Source organism: Nycticebus coucang, chromosome 9, assembly GCF_027406575.1.
Source record: "Nycticebus coucang isolate mNycCou1 chromosome 9, mNycCou1.pri, whole genome shotgun sequence".
In the NCBI taxonomy this organism is placed as follows: Eukaryota; Metazoa; Chordata; class Mammalia; order Primates; family Lorisidae; genus Nycticebus; species Nycticebus coucang.
This window is the reverse complement of record NC_069788.1, coordinates 37878318-37895038: the sequence shown is the minus strand read 5'-3', so window position 1 is coordinate 37895038 and position 16721 is coordinate 37878318. Positions and strand designations below refer to the sequence as shown.

The following is a 16721-nucleotide window of genomic DNA, read 5'->3' as shown; positions in this document are numbered from 1 at the left end:
CTTTAGAAAAATCACCCTCTAATTGTAACCAGGTCCAAAAGCATTTGCAGCCCGTCCCTTTTACATTAATAATATCTTCCTGGACTCAGCTCTGGCTGCTTAAATATTGTATAAATTCCACTGCCCCCTCGGAAAGGAAAGAGCAAAGAAAAAAGATGAGACTGGAAGAGGCTGAGGGGGGATGGGAGCTGGATGCTGAGAGGTGAGGGTGGGGGAGGCCAGGGGCAGGAGGTGCTGGGGAGAGACTTTGGTTTCCCCCACCAAGCATGGGCTTTGTGGTAGGGCAGGGGCATGGATTGGGGGTAGGAGTGTTAGTCTTGGGGTCAGTTTGGGAGGCTGTGTGTGTGTATGTGTAGAGGATCAACAGTATGTACCATCCAAGTTAATGGCCCTAAATAATAAAGAAAAAATCTCTAATTTTAAAGGGCCATGCGTAATGGAAACTTATGTAATTCCAAGCCGGACATTCTCTTTTTTTTTTTTGACACAGAGTTTCACTTGGTTACCCTTGGTAGAGTGTTGTGTCATCTTAACTCACAGCAACCTCCAACTCCTGGTTCAAGCGATTCTCTTGCCTCAGCCTCCCAGGTAGCTAGGACTACAGGCACCCGCCACAGTGCCTGGCTACTTTTTAGAGACGAAGTCTTACTCTTGCTCAGGTTAGTCTTGAACTAGTGAGCTCAGGCAATCCACCCGCCTCAGCCTCCCAAGTGCTAGGATTACAGGCATGAGCCACCGCGCCTGGCTTCCAAGCAGGACATTCTGAAGAACTGCTCTCCACTCACTCGGGTTCTGACCTCCCAGACCTGCTCCAAAGGGAAGCAGGTCTTGGAGCAGATGTAGCCAGGCACTGGAACTACCTACGGCTGAGGAGGTGGGTACTAAGGCAGAGCGGGCAGCGAGCAGGACCAACAGACACAGGAACTGGAGCTGAGGACAGCAGGGGCAGGGGCGGGGCTCACTCTCCCAGCACCACCTCTGCCCTCCCGCCCCACCCTGGAGGGCAGCTACAGTTGCTTGTCCCCACATCTGCTCATTGTACACTCTGCTTGTTCTCAAGCCCCAGGGGGCTTTTTGGATAGAAATGAAGGAGCTTGGACAGGCATTTTCACAATAGCCAACATGCCCATTCTGCCTTTTTGAAAAGAATTTTCCCCCGTGGACCTGATACCCAGAAAGGTGCTGTCCACCAAATAAAGAACATGGCTAAAGAATGCATTCCCCGGGCGGCGCCTGTGGCTCAAGGAGTAGGGAGCTGGTCCCATATGCCGGAAGTGGCGGGTTCAAACCCAGCCCCGGCCAAAAGAAAAAAAGAATGCATTCCCTTCTTATTTAATCAGAGGTTCACAACCACCAGCCTGAAGGTGGCAAAGCTGATGGCCCAACTCCATTCCAACCACAAGATGAGGGTGGTGCAGGCCAGACTCAGATATAAGAATGCTTTCTGGTGGCTTATTGAAATGCTGGAGGTAGCCCTCGGCCATCCTTAACCAAACCAGCAGGACTGCAGGAGCCCAGGCAGGATGGAAGCCACCCAGGCAGACAGCTTGGAATGTACAGTGAAGCTGAGACTCCACCACCCCTACCAGCAGGGCAAGTGGCTGCCAGGTCCTGGCCCAGGGGCACCCTCTTGTGGACAAAACCCCACTCACACCTTTAGTCCTGTTGAAGTGCAGTCCACACTACACTCCCTAAGCTGTAGGTGGTGGCTGGGCTGAAGGAGCCCCGGGGACAGGAAATGAGCAAGCAGGTGGAGGGGTACCAGCGATCTTGAGGGCTACACGAGGAAGCAGGCAGCAGCTCTGTACTCTTCTGAGTGAAACCCCAAGGTGAAGTAGAAGACCAAGTGAGAGGGCTAGGGAGGTATTTCTTTCAGACTCCAGCCCCTTCAGGGCCAGGCAGCCAAAGCCTGAATCATCAGGTGTCTCCCAGCCAGAGTCCAGAATGGGCTTAGAGAGAGCTCCCAGAGCCTAGGCAAGCCCCAGGCAGTGGGGTAGGACCTGGAACTGGAAGCAGACACCAGTGCCCTGGTTGGCACAGACTCCACAAGGTCATCCATGGCTCCATCTGACCTTGAGATTAATCCTGCAGTCTCTGCCAGCCCAGCCACCAGCCCCCTTTCCTTCTCTCCCCTCACATATTAATTGCTCCAATGTTGATTTGATCTCCCATTTTGCACAGAGAAAATTGCCCTCTTTGCCACTTCCATCCTGCGATTTTTTTTTTTTTTTTAATTAGGCCCCTTCAGCCTCTCAGGGCCCAGGGAAGGGAAGCTATTTTGGTCTCTGCCTGAAGAGACTGGGAAAAGCCAAGAGGGAGCTGGACATTGCCCTAGAAGACCCTTTCCTCCTCCCCCCAGACTCCTAGGGCTCAAGGAGATACCACTTGGCTCCTCACTGCCCCAAGGCCACTTCCCCATCCTGGGTGAGATCAGAAAATCCCAGAATCTTAGCGCAGGTCTCTAGGGACTATTGTGTCTGGGGGATCCCAGCCCAGAGAGAGCAAAGGGTCACACTTGATGCAGATGGCGCCAGAGTGGAATAGTAGAGCCCCATGTCTCTTACACCTACCAGCATCCTGTGCTCCTATCTCCTCCCAATAGTTCACATGGGTCCCTTCCCCTGAAACTGCAAGATGCAGCCCCTCAGTTACCAGAAACCTGTCCTGCCAGAGACACTACAGCAGAGACAAGGTGCCAGCCTTGCCTCCTGAGCACCTTGCTAGAGCTTCTTAAGCTGGGTGTTGGCCCATCTGGGGAGGGGAAAGACATCTGGAGAGGTCACCGCTAGAAGTAGGGTCGGGGAGAGGAGAAACTTACCCCCTACCCTGGGCCAGAGATAGCCTGGGTCAAGAGTACCCAAAAAAAACAGCTGAGGTCGGTAGACTTGGTTGAAGAGCAGCCGGGTCCCCAGCATCATCACCTCCTGGGTCTGCCGCCACTGCTGGAGGTGTAGGACTAGCGTGGCTGCAGCGCCACCTTGTGGCCACAAGGAGGGACAATACCCCCCATCAGCACCCAGACCCAAAAGTAAGCCTACACCTCCAGCTTCCTGGGGCAGGGCTGAGGAGTAGGGGAAACCATCTGATGGGCTATTCCCTGTACCCCTCACCCAACCCCCTTCAAGGAGCATCCAAATTCTGCGGCCAGAAGAGGGCCCTTTGGGGGAAATTATTCTGTTTTTTGTCAGCCCTAGACCCATTCCAAAGAGACAGGACAAGCAGGTACAAAGCACAGTGTTTATTAAAGGCACAAAGTGGGAAGTCAGAGGGGGCTGCTCTTTCAGCAGTGACCCCGCAATCTAACCTGAACCCAGCCGCCCTTCTCTTCTAGTCACCCCCACCCTCACACCACCTGGTGGAGAGCTGTTAGCACCAAAGGCGGGGGGCAGCCAGGCTGAGGGGATGGGTTTGTTGCCATCTGAATCCCAGAAAGGAAGGCCTGGGCACCCCCAGGACCAGTCGCTGACTCAGAGAAGGAGCTTCTGGAATCCTCTGGTCCAATACATCCTTCATTGGTGGTATGGAAGATCAGGCTCAGAAGACAGGAACCCCCCATTAGGAGTCCTCGTCTTACCTCTAGTACACCTGTCCCTCTCTTCCCCCTCACAATTTCACCTCCTACTCCCTCCCAGCCTCACCAAGACGGCTGCCCTGGGGGGCACTGAGGCAGGTACGAGGGGGCTTCTCCTGACCCCACAGGCTGCCAGGCAGGCACTAAGTCCAAACAGGAGGGTCAATGGGGAATAGTGAGGCAGGGCAAGTGGCTAATTCACACACAAGTGCAGCCTGAAGGATGGGAGGGCTGGAGGGGATGCCCCAGCCCTCCCAGCCCCCAGGCCAGCCCCTGTTCCCTGGCACAGGGGCAGCCAGGGTCACAGCACATCGCCCTCCTCCATGCTGAAGCTACTCCGGCGGCTACTGGCCTTGGAGGCCTCAGGAGACATGGTAGATAAGAGGGGGTCAGAGGCCAGTGGTAGCAGTGAGTCATCCAGGAGCATGAGGTCCAAATCCTTCTTGGACAGGTTGGGGAATGGGGAGCCATGCTCTGGCCCCAGGGGTTCAGGATAACCCGGGGGCCCCTCATCATCTCCGCCCCCAAAGCTCAGGCTGTGGCTGAAGTCCAGGTGATGGAATGGGGATGGTGGCTGGGCAGGTGGGCCCAATGGGGCCTGGGGAGGCAAAGCCGGCAGCGGCTCAGGATCAGAGACCTCGGCACCCATCATCAGGGCCTCCCCTGGGCCCTCTTCACTGGGCAGCTCTTGCTTCACCACTTGCTGGGCCAGCTCGGCCATGTTCATGCCCGATGGGGAGGTGGTGGGGAGGCCGTGCACTCGAGCCTGCATCTCCAGTTCCTGCAGGGCAGACAGACAGAGGGCTGGGGGCACACAACCATAGGCACCAGCTGCTAGACAACCTCTCCCCTGGACCTCCATCCCAGCACTTGCCCCTGCCCTTGTGGCCCCAAGACAGCAAAATGTCCCAGCTGGAAGAAAGCACAGGGTAGCTCTAGAGTCCAGACCAGTGTTTTCCAACTACAAGTTGCAGCTCATTAGTGGGTTATGAAACCAAATAGGGACTCTTGACCAGCTCTTTCTCTATATTTATTTTTAGTTGAAAAAGACTTGTCTAGACTAGACTGGAATAGAAATTATCAGAACAAGTTGCACCTATTAAAGATGAGTGTTCCTTCATGAAACTTTGATTTTTCACTTTGAGCATGTCTATGTGTGTCAGATTTTAATGTAATTTGTATTATCTACCATGAGAAGCAGAAAAGTTTAAAAGCTGAAGTCTAATGATCCTTTGTGCAGAGGACCAGCCTCAGATCCAAAGATAACAAGATGCCCTCAACACAGCCAGGACTGGAACTGTGCGTCCAGCTGACAGAGTTGGTTTTCCCAAGCCCTGCTCTTTAGTTTGCCAATGTGGTGATTCCTAGCACTAGCACCAAATGATTCCAGCACTCTACCTCCCTGGCCCAGGGTGGCTTGGTCTTTACTTCTCCCTTGAGATTGGATGTAGGGTGTGCTTTCACTTGGTCAAGCACATGTAAGTAGAACCAGTGAAGAGTAACACGTCTTTAAGAGCCAGCTCTAGATGTGCCTGTCCATCAGCCTGGGTCCCAGAAGGAGGGTTTCATAAAACAGTACCTCAGCTGCTATTTGTTGTTTAAAGGTGCTGGGAATTGTTTGTCACCAAAGCATAAGTTCTTGACCGATACATCCTCCTTCCTCATGGGCATCATTCCCATGTCTCCAACTTTGGAAATGTAAGGACTGCCCCTGGGGTCAGGAGACAGGTCAGGGTCAGGGATCAGAGCTATCCAAGAAGTCCAAGTTCAGGATCAGACCTGGATACGGAGCCAGAGCTGTTTGTTGGTCATTTCCAGGCGCCGAGAGTGGTTCTCAAGCTCCCTGGACTTCTGCAGATCCTTCTGCATCCTCCGGATGTAGTCGACAGAAGCCTTGAGGATGGTGCCCTTGTTCCAGCGCACGTCCCTGTAGCAGCAGGCCAGGCAAAGTCAGAGGTGCACGCTCAGAGGAGTGGCCAAGTCCTTACCACTGATTTGGTGTCAGAGCCTATGTCGCCTCTCCCAGCCTTGCCCACCAGTGCCAGACCTGGCCACCCCCTATTTGTGGAAGAGGCTGATTTCAGTTGGCACAGAATAGGCCTTCCAGGTGACTTCTGTTGCCACCACGCACCTCTCTGATCTCATGGAACCAAGCAATTTGGAGCAGCCTCTTTCCCAAGAGGGTCCAAAGCCAAGCCTACCCTGGGCTCTCAATAGTCCTGCCCCTCCACACCTCTCTCCTTTCCACCAGTCCAATGCCCTTGAGGAAACTTTCCCAGAGTGACTCTTCCTCCAGGAAGCTTTCCTTGACCCCAGCCCACTCCCAGGATAGTTCATCTGCCTTGAGCCTCCTGATTTGTCTTTTCTCAAACACAAAAGTGATTCTCTCCCATCCTAGCAGCTAACATGGGGCTGGAGGCAAATAATATTTGTCAGCTTCCTCCCAGCCCAGCCCCCTACCCTCCCTCGCAGAAATCTGCTCACAAGTCATTGGCCTTAGGGATCAGCATTCCCAACTCCTTGATGCGGTCATTGATGTTGAACCTCCTTCTCCTTTCAACTACAGGTGACAGATTCCAGAGGGAGCAATTAGAGGGATGAGGACCCCACCTGGGGAGAAGCATCCACCTAGGGAGGAGCACCCCTGGGGCAACCTGCAGCTTAGATTGAGCTGTTCTAGGAAGTAAAGAGTAACCAAAAGATTGGGGTTTCTATGGAGGTAAGGAGGGCCAGGGCAAAGGCCAGACACAATTTAGGGGTACTACAAGGCATAATCCACCCGGGTTAGGCTGTTAGCACAGTGAAGCCACCTGGGAGGACTATTCCCCACTGCATGGAACTCCTCTGTGGCCCCAGGTTCCATGCCTCAAACCAGAAAACAATCTAATAAACTGGGGATTTCATGAATATCCTTTCCCAGGAGCCCCTCTCCTACCCCCTCCTAAAAAGGACTAGTGGAAAGAGCAAAAATAAACCCAGCCATCACTGAGTTACACCAGTGTAACTTAAAACATATGCAAGGGAGTTGGCCCTGGGTGGGGAAGCCTTTCTAGAACTGCTCCAGGTCAGGGAGTGGATTTCTAGCCAGTCCAGGTGAGGGAGAGAGAGAGGGCTCAGACTCACTTAGATTGTGATTGTCTTTCTTCTGCCGCTCCTTGGCCAGGGCCCGGCTCTCAGCATCTGGAGGCCAGGGGAAGACAAAGGAGTTGGGGGTGGGGGTGGGGATGGAGGAGGAGGAGACCCAGGGCACAGAGGGTGCAGTACCTGTGAGCTCTCGCTTCTGGGTCAGGTCCGCTGGGCAGGAGCTACTGGTGACGCCCACCAGGGAGGCTGTGACCTGGGGGTCACTGCTGTACACATTCAGGTGGCTGCTGGACAGGGGCAGCTGTAGGGTAAGGCGGGGAGGAGGACCTGTCATCCCAAGAGCAGCTATTCCCAGAGACTCCAGGGGCATCGGGTCCACCCTGGGCCCCTTCACCCAGCAATTCAACCTGAAGGTCTGCAGAGTCCCAAGCTGAATAAGACCGATGCAGCCCCTGCCCTCAAGGAGCAGATCAAACCAGTGATAAGTGCAGGACAGGCCCTAGAAACCATAGGGCGGGACACCCAATCAGTTCTGAAGTTTCTGAAGGGTTTCCTGGAGGGTGTGGAACTCGATAGAGTCCTGAGCAGAGATGGGAGGGAAGGCACTTCAGGCAGGGAGAAGGGCACAAGCTAGAAGGGGAGGCCAGAGCATGGCCATGGGCAGCAGTGCAAGTCCCAGGCCTGCCAGGTGAGCTGTGGACATGGCCAGGAGACCGGCCTGGGGGTGGGCCCCAGAATGCCCTATTCGACTTGCAAAGACGAACTGGGATTTGGGAAGGGTCAGCCAGTGGTAGTTTAAGCAGGGGCCTGGCAGGAAATGATTCTCAGCTCCTGCCATAGAAACACACCAAACAAATCTTAGACCCAGATACCCCACCATGGACTAGTAAAGCAAACAGATCCTTGCACCCTCCCTTCCTGCCCCCTCCTTCCTCAGCCCTTGCTGGCCCTGCTAGCTACAGGTTTAGACCCAACTGGTCCCAGCCAGCTCCTGCTAAGCCACCCAGCAATGTCACCAGGACAGTAGGGATTGAGAATTAACTCCTTGACTACCTGCCGCAGGAATTGAGGACTTTCCCTTGGTGGCATGGGCTGGGGCCAGGATCAGGGTAGAGGACAGGAGTAAGCAGGGGAGGCTTAGGACCTCCAGGAGAAAGTGTGGGCAGGGTGCTAGTAACTCCACCTGCTCAGTGTAAACACTCGTCAGCCTTGCCCTCGATTTCTTGCCTCATCAAATATTCCCATAACCCTGTGGGTCCATAGCATCACCCCCATTTTGCAGTTGGGAAAATGGGCTTAGAATGGTTGATGAACTTCCCAAGGTCAAAACGATAGCCAGAAGTGAGGCCTTTCAAGTCCAAACCCAGCTCCTTCCCGCTTGCCACCTCACCTCTGCCCAGGAGACCCAGAGAGTTGGTCACGCTGCCAGGACGCTGCCAGAAGGAGGGGTCTTGTGGTTGGGGACAAGGCCAACCCCATATCATTTGCCCCATGGACTGAAGGACAGAGGCCTTTGCCTGCTGGGCCCTGGGCTTGGTAGAGGCCAGATCCCTGATGGAACTCCACAGCTCCAGGCCTCCCTGTGGGCACATTGCCCACCCCTATCCCACAATGCTCTCCCTGCCTTCTCTCTGCTCCCACCCCACCTCTGAAAGTCTTCCCTACTGCCCCAGCACCTCTCTCCCCTCTGAAGCCCCATGCCATACAGAGGCTGAGGCACATGCTTCTTCCATAATTCTGCTGGACCCTGGGCCCTTGTCACCTACAGAAAGATGCTGGCTTTGCTTGGGGAGGACCCTGTCTCTAGCTCTCTCCAAGCTCAGAGCTACTGTGGGCTCTCCAACCCCCACACCCCTTACACACCCACCCCAGCCTGGCCAGGAGTACCGTGTTGGGCATCTGCATTTCAGGATTGATGTAGCCCAGGACATCGTCCAGACGCATGATGTTGTCAATGACATCATCAAACTGGAAAAGAGAAAAGTCCACTTGGGAAGGGCCCACCAGGAGATGGGCCGGAGGAAGGGGCACTGAAACAGCCACTGACTTGGAGGGACCTGGGAGCCCGCCTTACCCAACCTGCTCATCTGGGAGAGGAAGAAACAGACTGAGTGAAGGGAGGAGCTGTCCACATCTCGCTGGCCCCAAGGCCAGGCAGGCCTTCTGCCCAAGGAGCCTACCTGCCCCAGGACCTTCCTCCATATGCCTTCTGCCAATAGCGCAGTGGGTGTACTGGGCTTCCCTACATGAGTGTTTGGTTTCTCCCTATCACAGCTTTCTTTCTTTCTTTCTTTCTTTTTTTTTTTTGAGACAATATCAAGCTGTCACCCTGGATAGAGTGCCTTGGCATTTTCGCTCACAGCAACCTCAAACTCTTGGGCTCAAGCGATCCTCTTGCCTCAGATTTTCTATTTTTAGTAGAGATGGGGGGTCTCACTTTTGCTCAGGCTGGTCTCAAACTCGTGAGCTCAAGCAATCCACTTGCCTCAGCCTCCCAGAGTGCTAGGATTACAGGCGTGAGCCACCGCGCCCATCCTTACCTATCAGAGCTTTCAAAAGTGGGGATGGTGTTTTTCCTCCATTAGGCTGGGGCTCCCTAAGGAAAGGGCTGTGTCGCCCCTCAAACTGGGGCCCCCCAAGGACAGGGCTGTGTTTCCCCTCAGACTGAGGCTCCTTGAGGGCAGCACCCCCACCCCTGCCATTAGAGTAGGAATCTCAGGAGCACAGACGTGGCACCAGCTCTACCAGCCGCAGCAGCCACTGGCTAACTCCTCACTCACCTCCCTCTCCGGGTTGGAACCAATGTGCAGCATAGCCATAGGACTATTGGGAGCACTGTTGCCTGCTGAGGATGACAGCACATGTCCAGCCCGCACCCCTGGGGAAGCAGCTGGTGGGGGCTTCGGGGAGCCCTGGGCGGGGCTGATATGGGCAGCAAACTTGTTCCCGTAGGTCTCAGACAGGTACTCCCGCACCTTCTGGTGCTGGGACTGCTGCAGATGGTAGGATGTGGGATTCTCCAGATAGGACTGCACCTGGGAGGGGGAGAAGGTGAGGACTCTAGGGAGTGCTGGGACCAGCAGGGGTAGGGACAGGCCAGAGCAGGCCCTACCTTTAACACCTCCCCGGGCACAGGTGGCGGCGACTGGAAGTGGACAGGGGTGTTGATGGCTGGGGTGGGTGGCCCCCCCAGCTGCTGCTGCTGCTGCTGCTGCTGCTGCTGTTGCTGCTGCATGTAATGCATGACGGCTTGCTGCTGCATGCGCTCCCGCTGCTCCTCCTGCTGCGCCTGCTCCCGCATGAGCTGCATGCGCAGCCCGATGCGTGACGCCATGGTGGCTGCTGGCGCTGGCTCCCTGCAGATGGTGGGGGGAGGAATTAGGTCTGTAAGGTACTTATCCCCAGAGCACCAGAGTTTGGGGATGGGCCTGGGCAAGTGGGATCACACCCGTCATACACGGGAAGACACTGAGCCCCAAGAGGGGAAAGGATCTGCCCAAGGTCCCTGAGCAAGTGGGTGACACAGCTGAGACAAGAGTCCAAGTTTCTGGGCGGTGCCTGTGGCTCAAAGGACTAGGATGCTGGCCCCATATGCTGGAGGTGGTGGGTTCAAACCCAGCCCCAGGCCAAAAACCACAAAAAAAAAAAAAAGAAGAGAGTCCAAGCCTCTGGATCCTGGATAGAGCTGGAGATTCTCTGTTCTTCGTGTATTCCAGCAGGTCAGCTTCAAACTCCTGGAGGCAACCTGGACCTCTTGCTCTGTCTCATGCCTACACGCTGATCCCGTTAGATCTGACCTCAAACACATCCTCCTCTGCGGCCCCCTCCACCACCACCAATGGGGGCCCAGCCTACCTGTGTCTTAATGGGATTCCTAAAGGAGCCGCCTAACGTTCAGACTCTCTCCTCCTGTCTTGCCCCACACCATTCTGCTTGCAACTCAGTAATTAGATGGATCATGTTAAAACTTAAGCCAGATCCTGCCACTCCCTCTGCTCTGAACTCTCCATGGCTCCCACTTTACTCAGAGGAAAATCCAAAGTCCTTCCCATGTCCAGAAAGGCCCTGTATGATCCTCCCCTACCTCATACCCTCTCTGACTCCATCTCCCCCTTTTCTTCCCCTCGTTCCATCTGTTCCAGCCACACCTACCAGCCTCTTTGCAATCCCTCAAACACCCCAGGCATGCCCCACCTCAGGGCCTTTGTACCTTCTACTCCCTCTGCCTGGAATGCTTTTCCCCCAGATGCCATCATGGCTCACTCTTTCACTTCCCCCAAGGCTCAAATGTTACCTTCCACAAGTACCCTATCAAAATTGCAAACCGTTTACCCCCCACACCCTTGCTCCCTATGCCCCTTCCCTCTTATTTACCTCCATATCACACATCATCATCTTAAATACTATGCATTTTTGCTTAGTTATTTCATTCATTGTTTTTCTCTTTCTTACTAGGAATGCAAACTCCCCTGAGGGCAGACATTTTGTCTGTCTTGTTCCCTGCTATACTTTGGGCCTGTGATCCAGGGCCTAGGATGTGGTAGGATGTGGTAGGTGCCGAATGCATATGCAATGAACGATTATTGTTTATGAGCCAGGAACTGGGGGTACAACCATAGTCCCCGGGCTCGTGGAGCCTATAGTCTAGTAAACGAGAAAGGCAAGTCCACAAGTAATTACAACCCTGTGTGGGGAGGGCCACTTCAGGGCACCTGCTGCTGCCAAGGCCCAGAGAGGACGTCCCACCAACAGCCAGCACATCGGCCCTAATCTTTTTTTTTTTTTTTTGAGACAGAGTCTCACTTTGTCACCCTTGGTAGAGTGCCGTAGCGTCACAGCTCACAGCAACCTCCAGTTCCTGGGCTTAGATGATTCTCTTGCCTCAGCCTCCCAAGTAGCTGGGACTACAGGCGCCCGCCACAATGCCTGGCTATTTTATGTTGCAGTTTGGCCAGGGCTGGGTTTGAACCCGCCACCCTGGGTATATGAGGCCGGCACCCTACTCATTGAGCCACAGGCACCACCCTGATCAGCCCTAATCTTTTATGGGTCTCAGCAAGACAGGAGTGACAGGCTGTCAAGCCTAGCCTGGAAGGCAGGGGGATGGGCAGAATAAGTCCTGCAGCTCAGAACACTCCATCTCTAGCTCACAGAGTGACCTTGGGCAAGTCCCTTCCCCTATCTGAGCTATCCATGCACTAAATGAAAGCATTGGGCTCTGGGATTGGCTGGGACTCTCTGAAATGTGCAGGGCTCCAAGGGGCACCCCAAACTCCAAGAAAGTCCTGCAGAGGCTGGAGGGTCCTGTCTTGGGGATATTGCAAGAGGCAGTTTGACCTCATGGTTGAGCAAGGGCTGTTGAACAGGGCAGACATGGGTTTGAATTCCAGTTCCGCCACTTCTTGGCTATGTGACCTTGGGCAAGTCACTTAACCTCTCACTTTCCTCATCTGTAAACAGTTTCTACTTCAGAAGATTAGTTAGAGTGTTAAATGAAAATAGTATGTCTTGCACAGCACACAGCACCTGGTAGGCTGAGCGCCTGAGACATGGATGAGCACGTGCCTGGCAGGGTGAGCTGACCAGTATGGCCCAGAGGCCAGAGTTATGTCCCAAGCTCCTAAGAGTGAACCCCAGACCACTAGGAATGGTGATAGAAGGCATCACAGGCTGCAATGTTCTGGCAAATGCCAGATATAGGACTTAGCATTGGTGAAAAGTACTAGCAAATAGTCAGCAAAAATCACCAGATCATAGAAACAAGATTAACTTGCATTTTTTGAGCATCTCCTGAGTGTCAGGCAAGGTTCCAAGCACTTTCACCTCAAACAGCCCTATGAGGTCGTTTTGGTTATTATTCTCCTTTAATAGATAAGGAAAAAACAGAGACATAGGGAGACTGAGTGTCCTGAGATGAGGGCAGAGGACCAGTGGCAGGCAGGACCTCATACAGAGCTGACAAGGAGCTTGTCCCTGGCTGCACAGCTCGTTGATCCAGAGCCAGGTCTAGAGCCCAAGCCACCTGGCTCCCCACCTGGGCTCCCTCTGCCACGGGCCACTTCACTACAAGGTGGGAAAGCACACAGTACCCCTCACCTCACCTCCCTTCCTTTTCTGCCCTCCTAGGCCATGATTCAGTAAAGGGGCTGTCCCAGTGCCTCAGTGCCTGGGTCTCTCTGCCCAGGTCCTAGCAGGGCAGTCCCCAGGGAGAAAGGAGCACCCTCCCCACTTCCTCCTCCATCCTGCAGCAGGGACACAGCTGCAGCCTCCACCCATGCCTCCACCCTCCCCCTTCCCATGCTTCTACAGGGTACATCCCTGTCTTTGCACCCCCTATGTGCCCCATACACACTAGCCTTACAGACCTCACGGGTTCCGACCCTAGCCCAGCCCACCCTCTCACAGCTGCACCCCCCGTACACAGTGCTAGGCAGCCCCTCCCCACTCAGGGACAATCTAACTTCAGTTGGCAAGGGGTGGAGGCAGGCACCGGGCCTGGTGGTGCCAGCCGGCACGGGGAGGGCTTGAGGAGAACGAGCCCCTTGTTTCTCTGACAAAGGGCTGGGTGCCTGGCCTGTCCTGGGCTAGAGCAGGCTTTGCTGTGAGGACAGGACACTGTGCTAGGCCTGCTCAGCCTCAGTTCTCATCTGTAAAATGGACTCAGAAACCCCTACCCCACTACCTGCCTGGCAATCTGTGAGAGCCTTCTCCTAGGGGAGGATGTTGGATAATTGTCAATAGCAAGGGTCTGCATCAGAAAATGTTAGCAGCTTCAGCCTGTCCTGTGTGTTTCAACAGGGTGGTTTGGAAGGCAGGGCAGAGTGAGGCTTTTCCACTCACCAGCCTGTCATTGTCAGGAATGTCACATCCCACAGAGCTCCTTTTGCCAGCAGAGTTCCAGCCATCACCCTTTGCCCTGGTTCCCAGGCTGGGTCCCTACAGCTTCCCCCCCTTGCCCTAGTTTGGGTGGCATGTGGGTGGGGGTAAGGGAGGGGCTTGAGGGGATCAGAGGGCAAAGGGGGTGGTCCAGGACATGCCAATCCCCCTCCCTCGCTCCCAAGCACATCCACCCACTCTCAAAGCCTGAGGAGCCACTCTTAGCTTCCCCTATCGCCCAGTCTAGCCAGAAGAACTAAGAGGAGGGATATGGAAGAACCAAAAGGCCTCTCCACCATCCAGATTCCAAACTCACCATGTCTAGACAGGGTCCAGCATTCGAGCAAGCAGTAACACCAGGGGCCTAGAGGGCCTACTGGGTGCAGACACCAGGGTGGGTGTTTCCCAGAAGAACCAGATAACACCCTCCTTCTGAGAGGAGGGGTCTGACCCCGCCCCAGAGAACCCCTTCCCCTCCCAAGATGCACAGTGTGCCCTATCCATTCCCTCAGGACCCTCCATCTGCCTCCCGTGGCTGCCCACCAAGAGCCTCTCAGCTAACTCTGCCTCAGCCCAAAGCTCAGTCTGGCTTCCAACTTGGTCATGACCAAAATGAGCTTCGCAGCCTGACAGACTCACTGCCTGTACTGGCTGGGTGACTGAAAAGCCACTTAACCTCTCTGTGTTTGCTTTCTTTGTCTGTAAAATGCAGCCAATAACAGCACCTGCCTCGTGGGGCCATCGGAAGGATTCAGGTTGACACTGTGAGTGTGTGAAAGCCGCCTGGCCCGCTAGGCATTTGATAATGGGGGATCCTGGCCTCCTCTGGGCAAGATTGAAGCTAGATTCATGTAGCCTTGGTATGAATCATCGGGTCAGAACTTTTCCTGAGGGAAGAGGTGGGCAGACAGAGAGGAGGGACAAGGAGAAATCACTTACAAGTAAGGAGAAAACAGGAGGTTCTTCTTCTAGAACAGGAAAGCCTCAGACATAGGAAAGAAGACATCAAAGACACAGCACTAGGTGGAGGAAGCAAGCTGCAGAATCAAATGTACAGCCTGAGCCCATTTTGGCAAGAAATGGGTCCATGTGAAGAAAAGATTAGCAAGATCTTAATATTGGTAGCTGAATATTTGCTGAATGCCTTCTATGGCCCAGGGCTGGTTGCTGTGCTTTTATTTTTTATTTTATTTTTATTATTTATTTATTTATTTAATTTTTTGATGCCCTTAGAGTGCCATGCTGTCACAGCTCACAGCAACCTCAAACTCTTGGCTTAAGTGATTCTCTTGCCTCAGCCTCCCCAGTAGCTAGGACTACAGATGCTCCCCACAACACCTGGCTAGTTTTAGAGATGGGGGGGGTCTCACTCTAGCTCAGACTAGAACTCCTGAGCTCAAGCAATCCACCTGCCTCAGCCTCCCAGAGTGATAGGATTACAGGCGTTTATAGGAGTTTGAGACCAGCCTGAGCAAAAGTAAGACTCTGTCTCTACTAAAGATAGAAAAACTGAGGCAAGAGGATCACTGGAGCCCAAGAGTTGGAGATTGCTATGAGCAATGACGCCACAGCACTCAACACAGGGTGACAGCTTAAAACTCTGTCTCAAAAAAAAAGAATTATAGACATGAGCCACCATGTCCAATCAATGTGCTTTAAAATATTAATTCATTTTTTTCCTTCACTACAGCCCACTGAGGTGAGTGCTACTTACTGTCCCTATCTGTCACTGGGGAAACAGAGACACACAGAGGTAAAGGAACTTGCCCAAGTTTCCATGGCTGATAAATAGAAGAATAGAGTTTTGATCCAGGTAGCCTGATTCAAATCTCCCATCTTTAACTACTATTCTAGGCTTCCCCAGCGCCCTAAACTGTTCAGTGTGATTAGCGCAGGGCAGGGGAGTAAAGAAGGGTTTGGAGTTTCTCATTCCACTTATGGAGCACCTAACTCCTGTGATGTGAATTTGTCCTACCCATGTGATTCTCTTAATACAGGGGGGAGAGGGCAGGGCAGCTCCTAGAGGTTTGTGAGGGGCCCAACCTGCTTCCAATCATGTCCAAAGGTAGGTCTCCCAGGAAAGGCATCCCCCAGCTCCACCTAGTCTGGCCCAAATCCTGCCTTGCTCAGTGCCATAATTGTTAGGCCAGCCAAGGACCCTGAGTGAGTGGCCAGCAAAGGCACAGAGCCAGGGTCAGCAGCCACATACCAGCTGGAGATGGAAGACTCCAGCCTCTCCCTTCCATCCCAGGCATGAGCCCTTGGAGGGGGTATAGTCTTCATGCAGCACCCCTCAGACTGCTCTTAGCTGAGGCAGATCCCTTCAATTGCTTGTGGGGGCCTGGAGCGCCCTCTAGAGGATCCTTTAAAAACTGGAGTAGGAAGCTGACACACATCTACCCCGTGACCTACTGACTCCACTCGTACAGACATGCCTAAGAAAAAAGCATCTGTGTGTTCACCAAATGGAACCAGCAAATGGAATGTTCACAGCAGCACCACGTATAGGAGCCAAAACTAGAAACCAGCCAAATGGCCATTAAAGAAGAATGGATAAAGAAGTTGTGGTACATCCACAATCCAACACTACTCAGCAATGACAGCGAATGAACTACTGTTACACACAACAGAGACGACTCGCAGATGTAAAGTTGAACAAAAGAAGCCAGACACAAAAATGCATACAGCATGCACTACGGTCTATGTATATAAAGTTCAAAAACAGGAAAACGAATCTACTGTGTTAGAAGTCAGAACTCTATTTCCCTTTAGAGGAATGCCTGGGAGGGACACCAAGATGGCTTGACTAGGCCGGAGACTAGGAACGTTCTATAATCTGGCAGATGTTGGTGCCATAAAAGCTTCTTGTTTATGATTATTTGTGCAGCTGCTCACTTACAATTTGTAATTTTCTGTGTTATACTCTGATAAAAACATCACATAAAAAGGACAGCTATTCACAGTTTAAAAGAAGAGTTAAGCAAACTTCTTTCACCAACGTTCCCCCTTCCCTGACTGTCTATAATTTTAAGATGCCTTTGGTACCAGGTAACTTCAACACAACATCCAGAGCATATCTTGGCTCACCTCCTTAGAAAAGCAATTTATTGATATGTATCAAAGCTTTAAAAAAATTCGCTAGCTTGGCTCAGCACCCATAGTTCAGCACTGGCCACATACACTGGGGCTG

General features: G+C 53.3%; 1 protein-coding gene across 6 annotated transcripts in view; it reads right to left on the bottom strand.

Moving 5' to 3' along the window:
* Positions 1 to 3219: 3219 nt before the first annotated feature.
* Positions 3220 to 16721, bottom strand: part of TFEB (transcription factor EB) — a 56773-nt gene continuing 43271 nt past the window's right edge. For all 6 annotated transcript variants that reach the window (XM_053601968.1, XM_053601970.1, XM_053601969.1 and 3 more), the window contains exons 2-9: positions 9768 to 10011; positions 9436 to 9690; positions 8543 to 8623; positions 6836 to 6956; positions 6695 to 6751; positions 6056 to 6131; positions 5351 to 5498; positions 3220 to 4352 (exon numbers count right to left, since the gene is read on the bottom strand). In XM_053601968.1, the coding sequence (XP_053457943.1) occupies positions 3873 to 4352; positions 5351 to 5498; positions 6056 to 6131; positions 6695 to 6751; positions 6836 to 6956; positions 8543 to 8623; positions 9436 to 9690; positions 9768 to 9989 (1440 nt within the window). In that variant the 5' untranslated portion in view covers positions 9990 to 10011 and the 3' untranslated portion in view covers positions 3220 to 3872. The remainder of the gene's footprint in view (positions 4353 to 5350; positions 5499 to 6055; positions 6132 to 6694; positions 6752 to 6835; positions 6957 to 8542; positions 8624 to 9435; positions 9691 to 9767; positions 10012 to 16721) is intronic.